The sequence below is a fragment of the Chiroxiphia lanceolata genome, chromosome 15 (genome assembly GCF_009829145.1).
Source record: "Chiroxiphia lanceolata isolate bChiLan1 chromosome 15, bChiLan1.pri, whole genome shotgun sequence".
Lineage (NCBI taxonomy): Eukaryota > Metazoa > Chordata > Aves > Passeriformes > Pipridae > Chiroxiphia > Chiroxiphia lanceolata.
Genome location: NC_045651.1, coordinates 8,748,946 through 8,770,792, shown reverse-complemented (window position 1 = coordinate 8,770,792; position 21,847 = coordinate 8,748,946). Strand labels below are relative to the sequence as shown.

The following is a 21,847-nucleotide window of genomic DNA, read 5'->3' as shown; positions in this document are numbered from 1 at the left end:
TGCACTTGCCGTGGTAATTGCATACTGCATGGAGATGAGTCACCCGGAGCCCGCTCCGGCGGGCAGCACGCGGCCGCCCTGCCTCCCGCACGGTGCGGGCAGCGCTCGCCATGCTCAGACGGGCACCCGTTGCCTGGGAAATTGATACCCCCCCCTAGTCCCCGGGAAGGGGGGCCCAAAGCGCAAGGCAAGGGGAGCGGGGAGAGGATGGGAATGAGAGCATCTTGCAGCTTTTTAAGCTCTCGAGATGCTTTCAAGTGCTAGGAAGACTGTGTGAGCTGTGATTTGCTGCATTATTTCTGTTGCCATCCCTGCATGGGGAGCTCCTGTGTGCAGAAGAGCTGTTCACAGCAAGTCAGCATCCACGCACTGCCTGGGCTGGGAGGCCTGAGCCCCCCAGCTGACATCACCCTCAAGGGATAAGAGACCACCCTGGGATTAGCCCTCAGCAGTTTCCAGGGTTCCTGGGATGGGCCACCCTTACCCCTTTTGTGGTACAACTGCAACCAGAGCAGCCAGAGACAGATGTGATGTGTCGGCTCACCCTGAGCTCCTCAGCCACGGCAAGAAAGCCCCACCAGGAGAGGTCTCCACCCTCCTCATCCCCCTTCCCATGGTGTGGGGCTCAGAGGCTGCCTTGCTGCTGGAGATTGCGCTGTCAGGAGATTAATAAATAATTAGCCAGCAAACTTCCACCAGGGAGCTTCGTTTCTTCTCCTGCAGCAGTGCCGCCTTTTCAGAGAGCAAAAACCAGGGGAGAGCAGCTGTTCCTGGGAAGAGGGGCTGGAGGGGATGGCATTTTCCCCAACAAGCTGGTGGCTCCCCAAGCTCCTCCACAGCTGACTTCACACACCAAAGCGATACAGGGGGGAGGAGGAATAGATAAAATCAATGAGAACCTATTTGATGGGATAAAAGAACGTGGCTTTATTTATAGCGCTGGCTGGAGCTGAAGTGTCTCCTGCCCAGAGACACAGTGTTGAGGTGCTGCGGAGGAGCAGAGTGGTGTCTGCGGGGGGCTGAGAGATGCACCAGTGCCTGCTGCAGCCTGGCATCCAGCCCCACTGAACCCCCAGACCCCCACTCCCCAAAGTCCTGTGGGTGGCTTTGTTCACCAGCCTGCCAAGGCAGTAACACCTGTGAAGGGGTTTCTGCTCTAACACCAGTGCCTGTGGTCAGGAGGTGCCAGGATCTGACCACCAGCCCCTTCCCAACACTGGTGCCCAGCCAGGGATGCAGTAGGTGGGGACCATGATGTCCAGTTACCATGGGAGATGCTCAGAGGAGAGCTGGTGAGGAGAGCAAGGGTGGTGAGGAGAGGGTGCTGCAGGATAAGGGCCCAGGGACAGACAGGGCCAGCCTGGCAGGCTGGCAGTCATGAGACAGGGAGATGCCCACAGACATCCCTGCCAGCAACGGTTGCTTGAGGAACAGCAAGTCCTTGCTCAGCAGTGCTGGACATTCAAAGCGTCTCCCTTCACTGCTCACCCCCTTGGACAGCTCTGCTGGTGCAGGGGGATCAGGACCTGCTCTGATGATCATGGCATGTCTCCAGGATGAGGCAGCTCAACAGAAAGAGGAAGAGATGCACCCGGACTCTGAGCAGCCCCCAGGGAGAGGTAGGAGGAGTTGCCCTGCTTGGAGCCAGGGTGAGCAGAGGAGGATGAGGTCAGACTGGGTCTCAGCCAGCCTTCTCCTGCCCCTCACTTCTCCCAGGGAGCAGAGCAGAGGAGTAGTTGGCAGCAGGATGATGGGGATTGAGGAGATATCCCAGCTCCTGGTGCTGTCCTGCCAGGCAGGGGTGGGCAGTGAAGGAAGCCCAAGCAGTACTACCAGGATGAGAGGCAGCTTGTCAGGCAGGGATGAGGCAGGCGGGCCAGCAAGAGGCCAGTGGGGTGACATGGATGGGCTGTGACAGACTCTGTCAGTGCAGTGTGAGAGCCACCAGTGCTGTGGGAAAGCAGAGTTCAGCCAGAGTGAAGGAGTAAGCACGAGGGACACGTGCCATATGGTGCAGCTCCCTGTGGTCCCCACCGGTGATGGTGGCTGGTGCCTGTGTGCCAGGCTGCCCCTGGGGCAGCACGTGGGGACAGCGCCACAGAAACAGCTTGGGCTCCATCGTGGGATGTCAGGCACTGCAGAAAGAGCAGGGCAAGGTCTCTGACAGCACGTTCCTTCTAGATGAAGTGAGGTACAGGATGAGCTGAGTGCCCTGGGCTGCTGCCAGGCTCTCGTCCCCAGCAGAAGGGGCCGGCTGGCCCCGCTGTGCTGGAGCAGCTTGGGGAGGAGGACAGGCTGCTTCAGCTGCTGCGGGTGTGCTGCTTCCATGGACAAATGAGTCACTGAAAACGCCATAAGGAGTCAATGGGCATCCTGGTCTCCTGCTCAGCCCACACAGCTGGTGGGCAGCATGAGCCATCACGCAGGAGCCTTCCCAACCCTCCACTGTGCTGCCTGGCCTCTGCCGTTTGCTCTGGGAAATTCCCATCTGTTTCACAGTGCATCCACAGCCCTCTTCTTGCTCCTTTGCCATCACATTTCTCTCTTCATAGGTTTTCTCTGCAATAACTGTGAGGCTTTAGCTCCACAGCACGTGCAAGGCTGCCAGTTTTGAAGACGAGCAGGCTGCAGGATCGGGCAGGCTGGAGCCCTGTACTTCATCCTGAGCGTCGCTCAGTGCCGGCCATGGGCTCCTCTGACAGAGCTGGAGCAGCCCAAGGGCCTGTCTCTGCTCCAGGTGAAGAAAGCTGCAGCAAGCTTGGTTGGTGGCACAGGGAGGGGAGGGAGCCTCTGCCAGGAGCACTCAAGAAAAGGGACTGTGGGTCTCTGCCACAGCACAAGCACAGTGTCCATGGTTTCCATGTGTGACTGCATGAGGGGCTTTGCTGGCACAGTGGAATATCGCTCCTCAATGATGCCCAGGGATGGTGGAGCAGGAACAGCAACCTCTGAATTGGCACATCCTCAGCCCTGCCCCCTGGACAAGCTGGATCTCAGAGCCAGGAGCTCAGCCAGCACCCACTGGTCCTCTGAAGTCACTCTCTTGTCTCCCAGGTCTGCTCCAGCCCCAGAGGCTGTATCCTCAGCCCTGTGGCAAAGAGGACATCAGACTGAGAGTGGAGGGGCAATTTTCACCTGGGCTTGTGGGGAGAAAGGGACCATGTCACCCAGTGGAGCATTTCCTGGACCCAGAGGTCCAGTCCTGGATGACCAGTAAGCATAACAGAGCCCTCATGTCACAAACTGAGGAGAAGGAGGAGGAGGAGGTGGAGGAGGAGGAGGCAGGACCTTCCAGGTGAACATGGCTGATCAGGAGCCACCAGACATTGAAAGTGTGGAAGAAAAGTGACACTATGTCCCTGTGCTCGGTGACTTCAGGTGAAGGATAAGGCTGAGCTGAGTGCCGAGCAGGGCTGAGGGGAAGGAAAAGCAGAGCTTGTGGAAAGGAGCCAAGCACAGAAACTCAGTGAAACCCAGGGCATGGCACTGCCAACCACTGCTGCCCCATGGGGAGTGGGAGCCCAGTGAGTAGACTGTATGAACGAAGATTGCTTTAGGGGAGGGCTCTGGGAGAGCCTCAGGGACACCTTCCCCTTGGGCTGCCCCCAGCTTACCCAGTTGCTGACTCAGAGAGCTCCTGCCGGCACAGAGTGCCTTTCCCCCGTGTCCCCAGCGGGAGAGGCCACGCAAATCCCCCTTGGGGCTGCATTTAATTTTAGGAGAAAGTGTCACGTGGCGGGGGGCTGGCGAGACCCACCAGAGGCTGGGGATGTTGTCACCCGGAGGAGCCCCATTTGCCGCTGCCTCTCACTGCCTGGTCCTTACCACATTTTGCCATCCACAGAGGCAGCTGCAACGTGAGAGCGAAGGCGGGAGGTTGCCCGGCGCGGGGTGTCTCCTGCTCAGCCGCTGTTCATTGGCTCCTGCCCCTGTCCCACGCTTGGCCTTTGGCAGGCTAAGGGTACCTTCAAACCCTGTCCCCTCCTGACCGCTGGCCCAATGACATTACTCACTCGCTGTTGTTTTGAAAGGACATTTGCAAGCTTTTCCTGTTATATTTTACCTTGGTAATATTATCCCCAGCCCCTCCGGGCTTAGCATCGAGTTGCTGCAGCGCCGGCGCAGTGTCATGGGGCGCTCCAGCTCAGCCAGGGCTGGCAGGCGAGGGTGGGCACAGGGGCTTATTTCAACTCGACTGTGGCTGACACCTCTATGAGTACATAAATACAGAGAGCAGCAGAAGCTGGAGCTCTGGCAGCTCCCCTGCTGACAGAGCTCAGGGTCTGCTTTAGGAGGAAAGCAGTGAGTACATGGCGAAGCCGGCCGGTTGCTCTGTGAGCAGAGCAGGATGTGTGCACAGGGAATATGATGTCCCATTCACACCATAGCGCTCAAGTGCTGTGGATCAGACACCACCTCTACCTAGTGTGGATGTTTCTGAGGCTGCCGCATGACTGACTTCTAAGGAGGTGGAGACAACACCAGTTATAACATCTTGTCCTCCTTCACCTCTCTCCTGGTGCTTTCGAAGCCCTTTTTAGGAGTGTTATTCAACCAACCCTCCCAGAAGTTCCAGGGCACAGGGAAGTGATGTTATCTCCATTCTGTGGGTGAAAAAACCCAAAAGGCACAGAAAAACACCTGGACTGTGCAAAAATCCAGGGCAGTCAGGGGCTGAAGTTGGGCATGTTAACATAAGCCTGCAGCCACGTGAGCAACTGTACTTCGTCCTCTGGGATCCCACTGAAACCCAGAAGCAGTGGAAAGTCCACTTCTCCAAGATGCCCCCATTTCTCTCCATCTCTTCTCTCCCCTGTCCCCCTCTCTGCACAAAGGCAGCCTGACCCCAATGTTCCATCCAGTTTTGCCCACGGGGCTGGAAGAAGCCCTAACCCATCTCTATCCAGAGGAGAAACGAGCAGCACAGGTTGGGCTTTGCTTTTCTCACACTCTTCCGTGCCGGGGGGCTGCCTGGGTGAGCTGCATTCTGTGGGTGGCTGCTGCCAGGGTGGGTGTCCTGCAGGCTGTGACTGCTGGGGACTGGGAAAGGTTCATCTCCTTGGGTTAGAAAGCAAGGGGAGAGGAACTGTGCTTGCACAAGGACCAGAAATAAAAAGGTATTTCTGAAACACACAGCTATGCATAACTTGATTTTACAATGAACATTCACAAGTAATTCCCACGAATTGTTACTTCCTATTTGAGTACAGCTGGTTTAAAGGAAATCATGAGATACTCAAGTGAGAACCTTGCCTTTTGTGCGACAAATTCATCCCAAAAGACTACTTTAGTGGTGAGGCCTTCCAGTCTTGCTTTTTCCCTTGACGGGGCAAACATCCCTCTAGTTCTCAGCTCATCTTCATCACTCTGTCACTTTCATCACTTGCATATTCTGCAAAGGAGGGATGGGGGGAATGGACATCTGATCAGGTCAGCAGAATCAACTGGGAATTTGAGTCTTAATCTGCATGGAACTGCATGTGCCCCAGAGCAAGGCAATTTCCTTCCCTGGCCCTTCCGTGCCAGCACTGTGCTCTGCGCTGTGCTTGCTGTGAGCTGCAGCTGTGAATCCTGGAAGTGCATTTCTGGGCCCAGACCTCTCACCCACGGGAAGAGAAGTTTCATTGCTGGCAGGGCAACTGGAAAAGCACCTTGGGTAACTTTTTGGCACTTCGTAACAGTAATTAGTAATAGAGTGCACAGCAATGAGGAAGAGTTGCTTTGTCCCATCCCGGCAGCCAAACTGCCCTGGCCCCAGCTCTCACCAGTATGACATAACACAAGCTGTTTGTGGACATCTCCCTTTGGTGCAAGGCTTGGGATCATCAGGGAAAACCCAGTGTTGCTACATTGCATGGTGTTCACAGCATGTCATGAACCAAAGGGAGGCCAGAGGGAATTAAATACTGACTGGAAACAGCTCTGCCTTTGAAACAACAGCAAGGTGAGAATGTGGACAGGCAGTGGGCCTTTCCTACCAGAGGAAGAAGTACCTTCTGTTCACCTTCCAGAGCCTGATGCAGAGCTCCCCACCCAGATCCCTCCACTTCCTTTTGCTCTATCAGCTCTTTACAATGACCCTGCAGGCCTGTCTGGACCATCTGAGGGGGTTCAAGGATCTGGAGCCATTAGGTTGCAGGTGTTGCCACTCAGTTGTGTATCAGCTAATTCAGGCTGCAGTGCCAAGCCCTGCTCTTTCCCACATAATTGCTACGGGTAAGTAAATAGAACATTCATGAGATTTTTGGTCCCGTCATTAATTATTTCTGAAAGGGCTTTTAGTATACGCCTCAGAACCCCAGACAGAAACATGACGTGCGTGACATCAAGATGCTCGCAGCAGCAGGATGAGCGCTGAGATGAAAACATGGGAAATCTGAAGATCTTTCACTCCTTGCTACTCTTTGCTCTCAGTCACCTGGCCCCACTTCAGTGCAGATTCACCAAGCCTGGAAGTGGCCCTCAGCCCAAGATGCTGCTCTCAGGGTTTATGTATCTCAACATGGGGTGACCTGGGGACTGTTGAGAGGTGCCTGGTGGTGCTGGATGCCCACACTTTTAAGTGCTGGTACCTTAAAGGTGTGCACAGAGGTGCTTAAATTGGGTTCCCTGGCTGGATGAGTGTCCTTGGAGAAGGTTCTTGTGTCCCAATGCATGGCTGCAAGCCCCTCAGGACACTCTGCAACTGCAGATGTGTGTTCCCCCCAACCCACTAAGCCTGGATGTGACCCTCAGCCTAACACTCAGGCTGGGTATTAAACTCAGGGTTTATATATCTCAATATGAGGTGATTTGAGAAGGCCCTGGTGGTGTTGGGTGACCCCACTTTCAAGGTGTGCATTGCACTGCTTAAAGTGGGTTCCCTGGGCAGGTGTGTGTCCCTAGGGAAGGTGCTTGCATCCCATGTATGTCTGCAAGAACCATGGGGCACTCTGCAACCTTGGGTGAACCCCCAGAGAGTCTGGATGTGACACCCCAGTCTGACACACTGCACCCAGTGTTCATATATCTCAACTCGGAGTGACCTTGGGGCCGTGGAGTGGCACTCGGTGACACTGGTAGCCCTGGGTACTCCCAGTTTTAAGGGCTGGTACTTCTAAAGGGTGTGTATGGCATTGCCTAAGGTGAGTTCCCTGGACGGGTGTCTGTCCCCGGGGAAGGTGCTCGAGCCCCACACGTGTCTGCAAGAGCCACGCATCACTCTGCAACCGTGGGCGAACCCCCCCAGAGCCTAGGTGTGACCCCTCCTGTCTGACGCTGTACCCGGTGATGCTGGCAGCCCCAGGGTCCCTCCGCTTCTAAGGGCTGGCACTCTAAGGTGTGCATGGCACCGCTCACAGTAGGTTCCCTGGGTGTGTGCGTGTCCGTGTCCCTGGGGAAGCCTGGATTTGAGCCCCCCCAGCCTGACACACTGCACCCAGCGTTTACATATCTCAACTCGGAGTGACCTGGAGAGTGTGGAGCGGAGCTGTGCTGGGCACCCCCACTGCTGAGCGCTGGCTCTTCCACGGGACACACACACACACACACACACACAGAGCGGTGCTCGGAGCGGGTGCGCTCCCCGCGGGACGGGGCTGGTGCCCCACGCGTGTGTGCAAACCCCACGGGGCGCTCAGCAACCGCTCCCTAGCGCTGCCCTCCCCGTGCCCGGCTCCCGCAGCCGGCGGGCGGGGGCTGCGGGCGCTCCGCCCCGGCGCTCCCCGCCCCGCCGGCCGCCCGGCTCCCGCCGCCGCGCCTGCTGCATGCTCGGTGCCGCCTCAGCCCCAGCCGGAGGTGGTGGAAGATGGCGGAGCCGGGGCCGGATTGCAGCTCTCTGCTCGATGAGGATCTTTCCTCCTTCGTCTTCAGTTACCTCGCTGACAGCCAGGTAGGGAGCGCGCGGGGGGCGCTCTGCTGGACGGGGCCCCAGCGCGCTGCAACTGGACGGGGGGGGGGGGGTGTGAAGCCGGCAGACCCCCCCCGTCTCTTCCCGAGCACCTGGGGGAAGAGCCGGTTCTGCCGGAGCGGGGGGTGCGGGGAATGGCTCCTCCGCTGGGTGCCCCGAGGGTCTGCGGGGGTCCCCTTTGCTCCGCGGGTGCGGAGCGCTGCCGCCCACCCGCGGTTCCCTGCGCGCCCCTCCCCGCGGCTTTCCCCGCAGCCCCGCCGGCGCTTTCAGCACCACTCGCACGTGGACTCCCGCCCCCCCTCCACCCGCCACCCCCGCCATCTGCAGGGAGTTTGGGGGTGAAGGGGGGAGAAGTCGATGGCTTGATGGGTTTCGGCGCAGACAGCCCCCCCCCCCCCCCGTTTGTTACAGCCCCCCAAAGGTGGGGAGGGGGCGGCGCGGTGCAGGCGGCGGGGGACTGGGGGGGGCTCCGCAGGGGGCTGCGCGGTGGGGGCTGATAAGAGCCGGGCTGTGGGATGAGTCATTCCAAGCGTCAATTCCACGCATACGGGCTGGGATCTTGGGGGATGGAGGTTTGGGGAGGGGGGGGTAGTGCGACAAGGGAGAGGGGTCTCGGTGTGCTGCGAGTCACCCGCTGCATAATGTGGATGGGTTGTCTTTTGGACGGAGCTGGGTATTAAAATCAGATTAAGGCTCCTTGGCAGCGCCGGCGGGATCACGAGAGTGAGCCGTGCTGGCTATAGGGCTCGCATGCTTTTCCATTTTGGGGGCTGGAAGAGAGGCGCTATACAATAAACCGGGCAGGAGCCGGAGCCGTGACTGATCCGGAGCACGGCCGCGCATTTTGCAGCCGAATTGATGAAGCTGGTGCAAGTGGGAAGAGTTTTCTGTAGTTATATGTCATCCCCCGACCCTTCACTTTCATAACCACGGATTACAAAATAGCTCCGATTGTGAAGCGAACACATTCATCCCAACCCTTGCTCTCTCACCAGTTTAGCTCCGGGATTGCAAACAGTGTGTTGGGGGGAACGGGACGAGGACTAATCCTGCCGTTTGGGTTCAAAACAAACAAGGTCTCGAGACTTGGTAAATCAGATTTGCCCCCGGTGCATGTGCCAGACAGAACCAGGCAGGTCTTGCCACCAGCCAGATTGATGTAGTCCCGGCACCTCTCCTCGCATGCACCAGCTCCAGAGCGCTCCGGCTTGGCACGGGACCCGGGCGGCTTGCTGGGGGCAGATCAGGGGGGAGGCAGCAGCTTGAGTTGTTAACGAAGAGCTGCTGACAGGTTGATTACAGCAGAAGGGTCAGGAAGGGTGAGAAGTGGGCCGAGAAGATTTTGTAAGCGGTCTGTGTTTTCTAGTTTGATTTGTTTTATTACTGCTGAGGGAGCCGTCGACTTATAGGAGAGGAGGCTGGTGGTGTGGGATGCTGCCCCTCAGAGGAGGCTGGTTGTGAGGGATGTCATCCTTCGGAAGTACAGCAGAAAGGCTGCAGCTCCCGCCAGCCCCACTGCTCCCTGGGCAGGTGAAAGTTCCTGGCTCCACTTCCCTGCAATAATCCTCCTGTTCTCTGCATGCTTCCGTGAAAAGCCCGTATGATTGCAGCACGCGTCTGAAGCCTTGCTTCTCTTTTTTTTTTTTTTGCTTTTTGGTCAGCATTTGATGTGCCAGTTTAGGAATCCTATTCCAAAAGAGACTGCTACTGGGGGAAAAAAATCCTGTGAATTGTCATTGTTCTCTGGCGCAAACCCACCATGTTGTGAACGTTCCCTGCAAAATTTGGGGCTGTGAAATGGCCTATGCTGAAATAAGACCATGTTTATGGCATCTCCTGAAATGTGGTTTGCTGTGTCCCCTGTTTTTTTTCCCTCTCCCCTACATGCACTCTGTTGGAGGGATGTGCACAGGTAGTCCTGGTCTGAAGTCTGCAGGTGCAGAAAGTGAGGAGCAGGGAGGGGACTGTGCAGCCTGTGTGTGCCCTCCCGTCCGGCGCCTGCTTTCGATAATTCCATTTCCTCTCTGTCCCCACGTGCGCAGAGGGGCTCAAGGCTGGGATGAAAAGAATAGTGAAAAAGGAAAAAGGAAGGAAAAAAGCCCCCCCCCCAGCTATGATTTGCATGCATTTGCTTAAGAACTGCCTGAAGTTGTAAGCATGTGTTGTGCTTGTGCCTTAACCTCTGATGAAACTGTGGGGAAGGCTCCAGCCCTGGCTCTGTCACATGCTGCCTTCTAACTGGGAGCGGGAGGCGGGCCGGGCTGGCGCTGACGTCTCTCCCCATTACTACTGTACGAGCTTCTGCTTACAACTGGGTTACTGACTTCTCAATGGAGCCCGAAAGCTGCTTCTGCAAAGACCCCAGGGCTCCAGCACGAGATCAGATTATCCTGAGAGGCTACAATGTCAGGAGGCCATGAGATCATGAATATTAGCCATTTCCTTCGTGGAAATTTTGAGGAACTCTGACTCTCCCCCTCTCTCTGCCCCATGCTCCTCCCCAGTCCTTGCTTTTGCAGTAGGTATAGAGAAAGGCACAGTTGGGTGCATGCAGGTGCCAGGTGGTCCATTCCTCTCCATGGAAGGAATCCTGAGGAAGGCTCTTGGGGAGATGCATGGTGAATGTTTGACATGGATATTTGCATTAGTCCCTTAATTGTAAGGTTTTGAGCTGAGGGTGCCTGCTAACCTCTATTTACATATTGAGGACAGCGATGATTCACGTGGTACCTGCATTGCTACAGAAAGAAAATCAGGGTTTTTCACTTGATATGTGCGTTTCTCTGGCCAACTCCTTTTCCCTTTTTTTGCAACAAAAAAAAGTGGTTTTGTTTTGCTGTGACTCAAAATGTGTCATTTCTGGGCCTGCTTAATCCGTTTTGTGCAACTCTGCTGCTCAGAGGTGGGAAGCTGGTTGTAGCTGGTTCGTCTGCTGGCACCAGGCTCTGGGAAGTGCCAGCCAGGCAGCTCTGCCGAGAGCACCACGGAGCAGCCAGCAGCTCTTGGCATCCCTGCAAGAGGCAGGAGCACTGTGACTCTTACAGCTTCAATTTGTTTCAAAACTCCAAACTGCAGCAGGGGGGAAGAGAATTAAAAAAAAAACCCAGGCTGCTTCTCGAAGAGATGCTTAAAGATCACATGAAACTGAAATACAATATTCCCTCTTTTAACTTCCCAGCCTCCTGCTAACAGCTTAATCCATCGATGAGTGCAGGAGGCACAGGGAGCCCTCGGTGGGTTGGCACTGCTAGTAACGAAGTAGGGATGCATCCCTAATTTCTGATAGTCCTCACTGAGCAGACCAATATCCTGCTTCTTCTGCATGTTTTCTCTAAAAGATTTGGGGAGGGGGGGTGTTTGGGTGACTGAGACAGCCCAAGGGCCTGTGCAGAATGTATCCTCAGCCTGGCTGCGTTGCTGCAGCCTGGATCCAAGGGCTGCTGCATTGCCGGGGCTGGAGACCCCCTCGCTCCCTGGGAAGGGGTGGCGGTGTCCCGGTGGCTGTCACCGACGGAGGCTGTGCCGGCGGAGCGGGAGCGGCGGGTGCTGGGGCTGCCGGTGGCCGTCCCCGCCGCAGCGGAGGCTGTGGAGGCTGGGAGCACAGCCTGCTGCTGATCCTGCCGCTCGGAGCTGGGAGCGAGCAGCCGCTGGGAGCAGCTGAGAGGGAAGGGAGGGCTGGCCTGAGATCTGCCCCCTCGGAGAGCCCCTCTGCACACCTGCCTGCACACCCTGCTTGTGACTGGTGTCCCAGGGGTGCCCCACGCCGTGGGCTTTCCTGCCGCCTGCCTGCACATCCCTGCCCCGATCTCATGCCGTAATGGAAAGGCACCTCTCCAACAGGTGAATAATTAAGATCTCAACCTAAGGCCTCCAGCAAAGGGAGCTTTGTGAGGGAGAGGGACCTCTCTCCCATTAACCTTTCCAATGTCAAAAGCCTCTTTGTAGTTAGAAACTCCACTTGCAGCAGCTTATCAGCACGGTTGGGTTGTCCAGTGAAAAATGCCAGGGGGATGCCCCTTTCAGCCCCAAACCTCTGGTTTTGAGGAGTGGGTCCCATGATCCCTGGTGCAGGCCTGGGGACAGGGATACCACAGGCTGGCTCTTGGCAGATGGTTTGCTGTGCAGCCAGGCACTGCTGCCCACTGGTGCTGGGGCAGGAGCCCACCAGGCTCTGAGATCCCCTTTGGTGGGACTGGAGAACTGGCAGAGCATGGGAGATGTAATACTGTAGTGACAGGACCATGGGGAATGGATTTAAACTGAAAGGAGTAGGTTTAGATTGGATGTTTGGAAGAAGTTCTTCCCTGTGGGGGTGGTAAGGCCCTGGCACAGGTTGTCCAGGGAAGCTGTGGTTGCCCCATCCCTGAAAGTGTTCAAGGCTGAGTTGGAAGGGGCTCAGAGCAACCTGGTCTGGTGGAAGGTGTCTTTGCCCATGGCAGGGGGTTGGAGGTAGATGATCTTTAACCTCCCTCTCAACCCAGACTGTTCTGTGATTCTATGAAGGGCACAATTCCCCCTGGCTGGCATGTGCCAGCACTATGGAGGCTTGGAGACATCACCTGGCTGGGGCAGAGGCATTGTGGGTGCCTGTGCTATTGCTGCCCAGTGCCTGCAGGGCAAATGCCAACACTGAAGCCACATGTGCCCGTGGCCTCAGGGAGGGGCAGCATCCCTGCAGTGTTCTCAGAGCTCGACCACCCTGTGGGGCTCTGCAGCACTGGCTCTGCGGGAGGAGGGAAGTGCTGTCCCCAGAGATAAGGCTGCACCGGGACCATGCACGTGGCGCTCGCTCCCTGCCACCGAGGAGCCGGGACACGAGGTGCTGGCAGGGCCTCGGCCACAAACACGTCTGCCGGAGGAATCGGTCTCCCGCAGCTGAGCCCCGCTCCATGGCAACCCCGCGCGGGCTTATATTTCTCGTGACTGCTTGGCAGCCGGGAGTGATTTAGCAGGGGGGGGAACTTTGTACGCGCCGGAGCCGCCGCCAGTGCAGCCATGCCGGGCTGGCCACCACGATCCCGGCCCTGCAGGTCTCCTGCTGCCAGGGGCACGTGGGCTGGGCAGCCCTTTCCTGCACACCAGGAGTGGGCAGCTGGCTCCCCTGCCTGGAAGGGCAGATTCCCACCACCTGGCTGATGCCTTCAGGCATCAGAACCACCTTCCTGGGAGCTCCTGAGCTCTTGGGAGAGGATGTTTTAAGCTGCCTCTGCTTGTAGTAATGAGCTAGAGACTAAAGGTTGAAGTTAATGGGGTGGGTGGTCAGGTGAGGTAGTGACCTACTTCCAGGGGCACCGGCACCGTAGGCACTGGGTGATGGTCCAACCAATGTGTTTCCCTTCCCTTATCGCTTGGCTGTTCTGCTTTTCAGCACTTTTCCTGAACTCTGGCTCACAAATTATTATTTATTTATTTATGGCAGTTGGTCTTTATTTTTTTTTCCCTAATGATGGGAGCTTCCAAGAAATGCCGAAGGACTTTGCACAGATCTGGCTGTGCTCAGGGTCTTGTCAGCTCTGTCCTTATCCAGCCCCGTGTCGCTGCACTTCCCCAGGCAGAGGCAACAACCAGGGCTGAGCTGCTGCAAGCTGCTGTGTTAAACCAGTTCGCTTCTGAATTAAGAAGACAGGGAAAAGTAAAAGCTGGAAATCTCTGGCGCTGAAGGATCTGGAGACCCCCCGGGGAGGGGCTCTCCATGTGGCAAGTCTGGTATCTGCTGGTGGGGGATGTGGAGACCGCTGTGGCAGCCCTGGGGACATGCCCCATCCAGTAGCCAGACTAACCTTTGATCTCTGCCGGCTCCGGGCAGCAAAGTGGGGCTTAGGGAAAATACTTCACTTATCTTACATCCTGGCTGTCTCGAGGCAAAACCTGGGTGCTGGATGGGCACCCCAGTACCAGGAGCTCCGAGCACAATGAGGGTCCTGCTGAAACGTTACAGGACCTTTTTACATCAGCTCACCTGTCCCCACTGTCCCCGTGGCCCCCTGCCCACCCAGCGACGCCCCCCCCCTTGGCGAGGGCAGCCTGGCGATGGGGGCCGAGGCGGGAGAGCCCCCCGTGCGCCGCAGGGCTGATGTGACACTTCTCCCCTCCCCTGGGATGAGCAGTACATGCTTTATATGGATGTTTTTGTGCTGAGGTGGCGCCTCAGGCTCTTGCAGCGACTACAGTTGCAGGGCAGCAGCGTATCTTTACTGAGATGCATTTTCTAAATTCTTCCTCTGCGCCCTGTGGTCGCGGCCAGGGCAGCACCGCAGCCCCTCTGCTGAGCCAGCGCCACCGGCCAGGCTCCCCGGTTCCTGTTTCAGTTTGCAGCGAGTTAGAATCATAGAACAGAAGTTCATCACTCCTGTCCCTTCTGCTCCCCAGCTTTTGTGTGGGGAGGCTGCAGGACCCCGTTCGATCCCGGCACATGGGGTGGCGGGCGAGGGCTGTGGGAGGTGTCATCCTTTCCCCCTAACCCCCGCCAAAAGCTGCCTTCCCCACCTATTCCCCGAGGAACCCTCATTTCCTAACTTTCATGCACGTCAAGAGCAAGGAAATCCTGTGTCGAGTGGAGAGGGCAGAGCGTCCCGTGCGGGTGGGGGGCTGAGCCGGGCTTTGCTGAGCCGGGCTTTGCTGAGCCGGGCTGGGCTGAGCTGGGCTGTGCCGCAGCAGAGCCGCGGGCTGGGGCAGCCGCCTGTGCCTTGCGGACGGAAGGAAGCCCAGCTGCCTCTAATCATATTTCTTCTCCCTCCTGCACAGATGAGGGGGGAGGGATGCAGATTTCGCAAATGACAGCTGGGAACCTGGTTGTCCTGCCACGAGGTGACCCACAGCTGGAGCAGCCCCAGATGTCACAGAGCTGGGGTGCAGGGGAGGTGCTGCTGGGAGCAGGCAGTGTAATCTCCATCCCCCAGCCTCGGCAGCATTTTTACTGAGACCTTCTTCTTTCATTTTTAGCCAAGTTCCTAGGTAGGAGTGAGTTGCGTTATTTTATTTTTTTTTATGAAGAAAGTGCATCTGTAGCCGTGGGGGGTTTCAGGAGACATCCCCTTTGCGTGCACACGGGACTGATGGGGCTGAGCTGCAGCCAGGCTGGGTTAGAGCAGAGAGCAGCACTGGTCACACCGGGCCACAGCTGTGCATGTGCCTGGGTAAGAGTGAGGAGCTGGAGGTGTCAAACATGGCACTTGTGCAGCTCCTCTGGAAGGCTGAAGCAGGGACGGGCTCTGGCTCTCTTTCCTCTGCAGATGCCAGTCCCTGTGCCAGCCCTGTGCCAGCCCCTCTCCAGCACAGTGTGTGGACACCGGTGGGCGCAGAGCTGAGGTGGCCATGGTCCTTTGGCTCCGTGCACAGTGCCCAGGCAGAGCACACACTCCCTGGGCTTGGAGCAGGGGGAGAACCACTGTCCGTGTGCAGGGATCGGGGCTTGCAGGCAGCGCTGGCAGAGGGCAGGGCAGGGCAGGGGCTGCACGGTGGTTCATGCCAGGTGAGCTGGCAGCACCCGCTCCCGCCACACAAAGGTTGCTCACCTGGCACCCAGCACAGCGTGGCTGAACTTTGTCCAGCTCCAGTCCCTCTGTCCTGATTTCCTGGCGCTTTCACTGCCTCGTGCCTCAGTGCAACTGTTTGCAACTTCGGCTTCAAGCTAATTAAACTTTGCATTCCTGTTGGCTCCCTGCAAACCTCGGCTGCTGAGCTGCTTCCCTTTGCCCCTGGGCTCTGGGACCTGCAGCCCTGCCTGTACCAGGTGTGTGTGGCTCAGAGCCACCCTCCCACGTCTTAATGACGAGAGGATTTTTAAACCTTGCCTGGAACAGCATAAACCCCAGAGCTCTGCAGAGCTGGAGATTTAAACCACCACCACCATTTCTCCTTTCGAGCAAGCTTGCACACAGTCACGACCAAGCCATCCTGATAATGAAAAGAAAAAAATTGCAATTTTTTTTCTTAAAAAGGAAGTTTCTGTTTCTGTGTGGGCCCCACTGGGAGACTGGTGCATGCGGGCTTTGAGTTCTAGAACCCATTTCCCAGGTAACAGAGCTCAAGCCTGTGAGAACCGTGTGGTTTTCTCAGGCTGAAAGGTTGAATGGTATTCGAGCTGCTTTTTTTTATTTTTTCTTGTGGTCATGCCCTTTTAGGAAGGAATAAATATGTCTATTTATATATATTTTGAAAATGAAAGCACGTGGTCTGTGTCCCCAAAAACCCTCATGGTGCAAGTTGTCACCCAGCTCTGCTGGGGACACTGCTGTGCCCACAACTGGCATCCAGCTCTGCCCAGCAGCTGAACTGGGGAGCAGGGGCAGCCCCTGCCCTGCAGCCCCAGCACTTGGGGTGAACCACGGTAGGTATGCAGGACATGCTGGTGCATGCATGTCTGCTCTTCTCATGGGACCAGAGGCTTTGGGATGTGGAAGTGGATGCAGGAGGAAGGAAGTCGGCGGCTGACTGGAGGGGGATGTTGCGGGGGACTGTTGGGACAGGCACGGATGGGAAGGGCTGGAGCTGCTCAGTTTATTTACTTCTGTTGACTCCTCCTGCCTGTGCCATGGACCGTGCTGCCTGGTCTGCCTGCAGTGCTCCATTCCTCTGTTAGTCCATCCGGGATGCAGTGCAGTCTCCCTGTGGATACCAGGAACTACCCATGATGGTCTGCTTGCCCTGCTTGCCTCTTCTCAGCTCCCACCTCTTGCCTGCTGCCTGTCTGCCCCAGAGGAGCTGGAAACCCATGTGCACATCCAGCTGAGTCAAAAAGAAATGAAAGGAAGATTATCATGGGGAGATTTTTGTCCTCATCTCTGCTGCTCGCTTATGGCAGTGCAAGGACCTGGAAATACAGCTTTCAAGTTTCTCTCTGTATTTATGTAACCCAAACGAACTCTTTTTTGGAAAGAGCCACTCTGTCTCATTTAGATACCTAAATATAGCAGCCGCTCTGGAGGGAGGATTAGCCTGCGAGTGCCCTGGCGGGTATGGGACCTTTGTGGATGGGTGTTATGGGGAGTTTAAACCTCATTCAGTTGGGCCTGGGGTTATTATTCCCCTGCCATTAACAGGATGGGTTTGCAGCCGTCCCGGGGCAGTGGGGAGCTCACAGCAGTGACTGAGCTGGGAAGCAGGAACCTGTGGACTGCAGGTCATCTAAATGTCTCGATGCCATTTGAGGCCAGAGCCCATCTATACCCAAACATGCTGTTTGCTAACGTGCCATCACCTCCCCTTGGAGGGAGGATCCATGCTCCAAAGCACAGAAGCAGAGCTGAGCTATAGGGTGAAACCTCCACATCCAGCCCTCCCAAAGCCCTGCAGCACTTCGGGGTGATCAGTCAGAGCTGCTGGAGTGGAATCAGCCCTGCAATGTGGGGTTGGGTGGAAAGGCAAAGGAAGGGCAAAGGTCCTTCTGCTCATAGGTGCACCACAGGCATCAAACACTTTGAGTTCATTTAGGGAAAGTTGCAGGACCGAGCCTCTGAAATGCCAAGCTGCAGGATGCCCCACAGATGCCATTTCCCCTTGCCAGGGACATTCACTCCCCATCCTCATGGGCATCAGTACCTGTACACATCTCTGAGATGCGGGGGTTGGCATGATCAGGGCACTGTGCACATCCCATGGACACGCTTCTGCTTCTTCATACACACAAGATGCCTTGTTGCCTTTGGACAGAGCACAGGAGATGGGTTTGCCTGAGTCGTCTGACCACACAGTGTGGTGGTGCTCTTGTATACCCCCTGGGATCAGCCAGCCTTGCACCTTGAACCAAGTGTTGACGGAAACTGAGTTTCTTGGAAGCGCACAAGGTGACCTTTGCTTTTGTCACTTGTTATCTCCAACTGCCCTGCACTGAGGGTGCCATGAGTCCCTTCCAAGGAAGTGGGGAGCAGCAGTTTGTGTCCGTATGTCCTGGTGTTCCCGGGACTTGGGGACACATGCTGCTTGAGTCTTTGTAGCTGGCTCTTTATAAGTGCATGGAAATGACACTCTTGTGTTCCGTCTGCTCCCACCTGCTTTGCTGACAAGAGCAGCTCCCTGGCCTGGCGCTGCTGCAGGGGGTCCCTGATCTGTTTTGTGATTCGGGCCCTGATGGAGACATGTAGGAGCTGCCTTGGGTTTTCTACAGGAAATGCAGAGGGTCCCTCAGCTGTTTGAGCCTTCATCTCTGTGCTTTTTGTGCTGCTTCCTTTGCACACAGTGGCTCTGCCTCCCTGCACACCTCATCCCCCCCGTCCATCCCTGCCCCTCACCGTGCCCTCTGCCCAGCTCAGAGCTGTGCAGCCTCATGCCAGCACTCACCCTCACACAGTCCTCTGCCACCCCTGCCATCCCCCTGGGGCAGGAGCCATCTGGCTAAAGGGTGGGACCCTGGGGATGTGTGGGTGAACACCTGCACGCTGGCTTCACATGGTGCCCTTGTACAACCTTGCAAACCCCGGTGCGATGCCCCCTCAGCTCCCATTGCACAGGCAGGGACCAGGCAGGTGCTGCCCTGCTGGGGAGGTGGCCTGAGCCTGATGGAAGGACTGTGTGTTGCTGATGTGCTCCTCAGGTCTGTGTTATTTGACCCTAACAAGGTGGAGGTGAAACACGGAAGGTAAAGGCTGTGCAGAGGAGTGGGAGGAGGCAGCGCAGTGGAGATCCATCCGGAGGGCTCGCAGTGTCCCCAGGATCCCCGAGCCGCTCTGGCAGATGGCTGCAGCCCTCCCGCCCCGCTCTAAGGAATACAAATGTGCGGCAGATACGGTTACCCGGCCTCGAGAGCAGTGTTGGCTTTCATCTAGATCGATATCCCTGCCAGCCTGTGTCTGAGGGAGCACTCAGCTGGCAACCCAAGCCTGGCTGGGAGGAGACACCCGCCGAGGCTCTGCTGCCCACTGCAGACCCTGCCTGTCCGTCTGTCTGTCTGCCTCAGTGAGGATGCAGAGCCGCAGCGCTGTTGCCGTGCTGTCGGACTCCGTCATGCGTAAAATGTAATAAATAGGGCCATAAGCCTTTTACAAAGTCTATTTCCACTCTTGGATCCGGGATTTAATGCATGGCTGCTTAGAGAGGCTGAGGATTTCAGGGGTCAGCAAGGCTAATTGCACTGCTGGAATAAAAGGGCACACGGGAAGGATCCTGCGCACGGGTGGGAGGGGGTGCTGGGGGTCCCGGCTGCCCCCAGCTCTGCCTTGGTCCTGTGAGCTCCCTGCCAGCAGCCTGGGAATGCAGCAGCCACGTGTGGCAGCTTGGCAAGGGATGGGGTCCCCAGGGAGTGCTCTTTAGGGACTGGGGGGGCCGTTCCAGCTAGGGAGTCATATGCTGCAGGTGTTCGGTTCCCCACTGCTCTGCGGTGTCTCTGTGCGTCTGACTGAGCACGTCTGGCTGGAGCACTTGATCTTAGATTACCTGTAAGCCAGGGAAAGCCTCTGTGGGGCCAAGGCCAGTGAGGATCAGGGCTGTCCCGGTGCCAGCTCGGCCTCAGCCTGCAGCATCTCCTTGAGCTGCAGAGGGGAGCTGGGTACCACTCTGCCAAGCTGCTTGCTGTGCTGGAGGGCCCTGATGCCACAAGCTGGGATGTGCGCTCAGAGGTGGTGCTGCCAAGGAGACAACCCCATCAGGAGTGGAAATGCAGTGCAGAGGCAAGAGCCCAGGACAGTGCCGGGGCACAGACTGGCTGGGTGCTCCAGTGCTGGGTGGCCAGCACAGGGCTGGGGGTTAGGACCTGGACTGCACTTTCCTGGAGATGTTGGGGAGAGACCGATGGGATGGGCAGGCTCCGCTTCACGGGGACAACCAGCAGCCGACACGCGCCCTGCAATGAGAGGGGGACCCAGATGCCCTGAGGCTCCCGGGGCTTCGCCCTGCGCCAGCCACTCACACAGGGCTGGCAGGGCTGTGCCGCCGGCCACGGCAGACGGAGGACGCCAGCTCCGCTCAGTTACTTTCCTGGCTGATCCCGTCATCTCCATCTCGAGCCAAGTGCTGAAGTCGTCATGGAAACTGGCAGCAGCCTCCCCAGCAGCTCCGTGCGGGATCCTCGGCCTGAGCACCGGGTCAGTGCTGGTCAGACGTGGCAGTGGCGGGTGGCTCAGTGAGCCACCGCTGCTGGCCCCTGTTCCTGGATGGCATCGCCGTGCTGTGGGCTCGGTGATGCGCGCGCACGGTCCTTCCCTGGCGCTGTGGCAGGGCCCGATCCATTAGCGCTCATCAATCCCGCAGAGCCTCGCAGGAAGCACAAAGAAAAAGCCCAATAGTATTGCTATTAATAGTACCTGCTCACAAAGTTATCTTTAGCAGCAACGCTCTCACCTTCATTCATAACAGCCATTGCACGGGCCTGACTCTTCTCTCTGCTGATGGAGTGGCTTTGAGGTAACCCCAGCCTCCCAGGGTGCCCCAGTTGTCCACAGTTCCACCAGTCACTAGTGTTTCCTTTGGCTGTGGAAAGGGATGATCTGCAAACCATGTGATGTAGTGGGAAATGGAGCTGTTTCTTTTTTCCAGGGTTCGTTTTTCTCTGGTGACCATAACTCTGAACTCTGTTTGCTTTTGCCTCTCCTCCCACTTCACTCCTGTCCAGCGGGGCTGTGTCGTGCCAAAGGCTTTGTCCCTGGAGCATCCCTGCTGGAAGTCCATGCTGGTGCTGGGATTTTGCTTGATGAGTGGAGGAGGCAGCGCCTGAACTTGACTATTGGGGATGAAGTATTTTCCACTTGTATTTCAGTGGGTGTTTTCATAGGTTTCAAACTATGGTCCACCCTTCCCAGCATCTTTCATCTCCAGAGCTCACACAGCTCCTGGGAGGGTGCAGGGCTTTGAAAGGGCTTTGAGGATTCATGGGCTCAGCCCACCACTTTGAGGCATCATCTCCCACTGCTGCCAGGGAAATGCCTATTTTTCCTATTCTTGAGCTCTGCAGTTGCTGAGTTCCTCAGGTTCCTGGGTTAATCTGTTCCTGCCTTTAATGAGCTGCCTCATTAAAGTGTTTTTCCCTAATAACCAACCCTCCGGGCTGGGTGATGTTCTGCTGTAGACAACTGAAGACCTGCAGGCTGCAAAAGGCTTTTCCGACTGCGTGTGGGGTGCAGGATGAGCACCCATCCCTCTTGTGTGGTGCCAATGAGGCTGTGAAGGGAGCAGCAGCCCAAAGCACCCCAAACCAAACTCCTAGGCTCCAACCCCCATATTACTGCACCCACAAACTGTAAAAGTGGGGATGGCATCTGGCTTTGGGGTGCAGCAAACGAGATTCTGGGACTAAACCACCCTGCTGCATAATCTTCCTACACAACGTCCTTATCCAGTGATGTGCAGCAGTGGGGCTGCTTGACAGTACCCTGTGAGCCAAACCTGTGGGTGCATGCTTCGGGCATGTCTGTGTGCCTCGGGCCAGGAGGTGTCTGCCCAGCCTTAATGAGGGGGTTTGAGCTCGTCTCCTTGGTGCCTGGGAGCTGATTCGGCTGGTTTCAATAAATGGAAGCGGAAATCTCCCTCCTGGGGGCCTGCTCTGTGTGGAGGAGTGTGCACACAGCTTGCAGCCGTGGCCTCCCGGGAGTATTGTCCAGCAGGCATTGGTCACACCTGGCCCCCATGTCCATTTGGCATCGGTCCCGCCTGGTCCCCCCACTCTGTGATGGCTGTCCTGGGCGAGCAGGGCAAGAGGTGTGGGCCCTCAGGGTGATGGTTGTGAAGGAGCAGATTCAGCAGAGCCTCTGGCGAGCAGCAGCGCTTCAGGGCTGCCACAGCCCCTGTCTCCAGGCCGTGGTTTTTAGGGTGGCAATGATGCAAGGCAGGAAGGTGCCTGGTACCAGCGCTGCTGGGGCTGTTTATATATAGCTGACCCACTTGCTGAGCGGGGGCTGCTGGCCCCTCCTGGTGCTGCACTTGGGGGTGCTGCGAGGGGATGCACCAGAATCCATCTGGGAGCACAGGGCTGGGCTGCATCCTGCATCACCTGCTCTGTGGAAAGGCTGGGCTGTGCTGCTTGCCATTCTG

The 21,847-nt window shown here is 57.0% G+C and overlaps 1 protein-coding gene across 1 annotated transcript in view; it reads left to right on the top strand.

The window, feature by feature from the left end:
* The first annotated feature begins 7,733 nt into the window (after positions 1-7,733).
* The window catches only part of PPARGC1B (PPARG coactivator 1 beta), a 50,109-nt gene continuing 35,995 nt past the window's right edge, over positions 7,734-21,847 (top strand). Inside the window, 1 exon segment of the mRNA XM_032703132.1 lies at positions 7,734-7,870. Within this exon segment, the coding sequence (XP_032559023.1) occupies positions 7,787-7,870 (84 nt within the window). The 5' untranslated portion in view covers positions 7,734-7,786.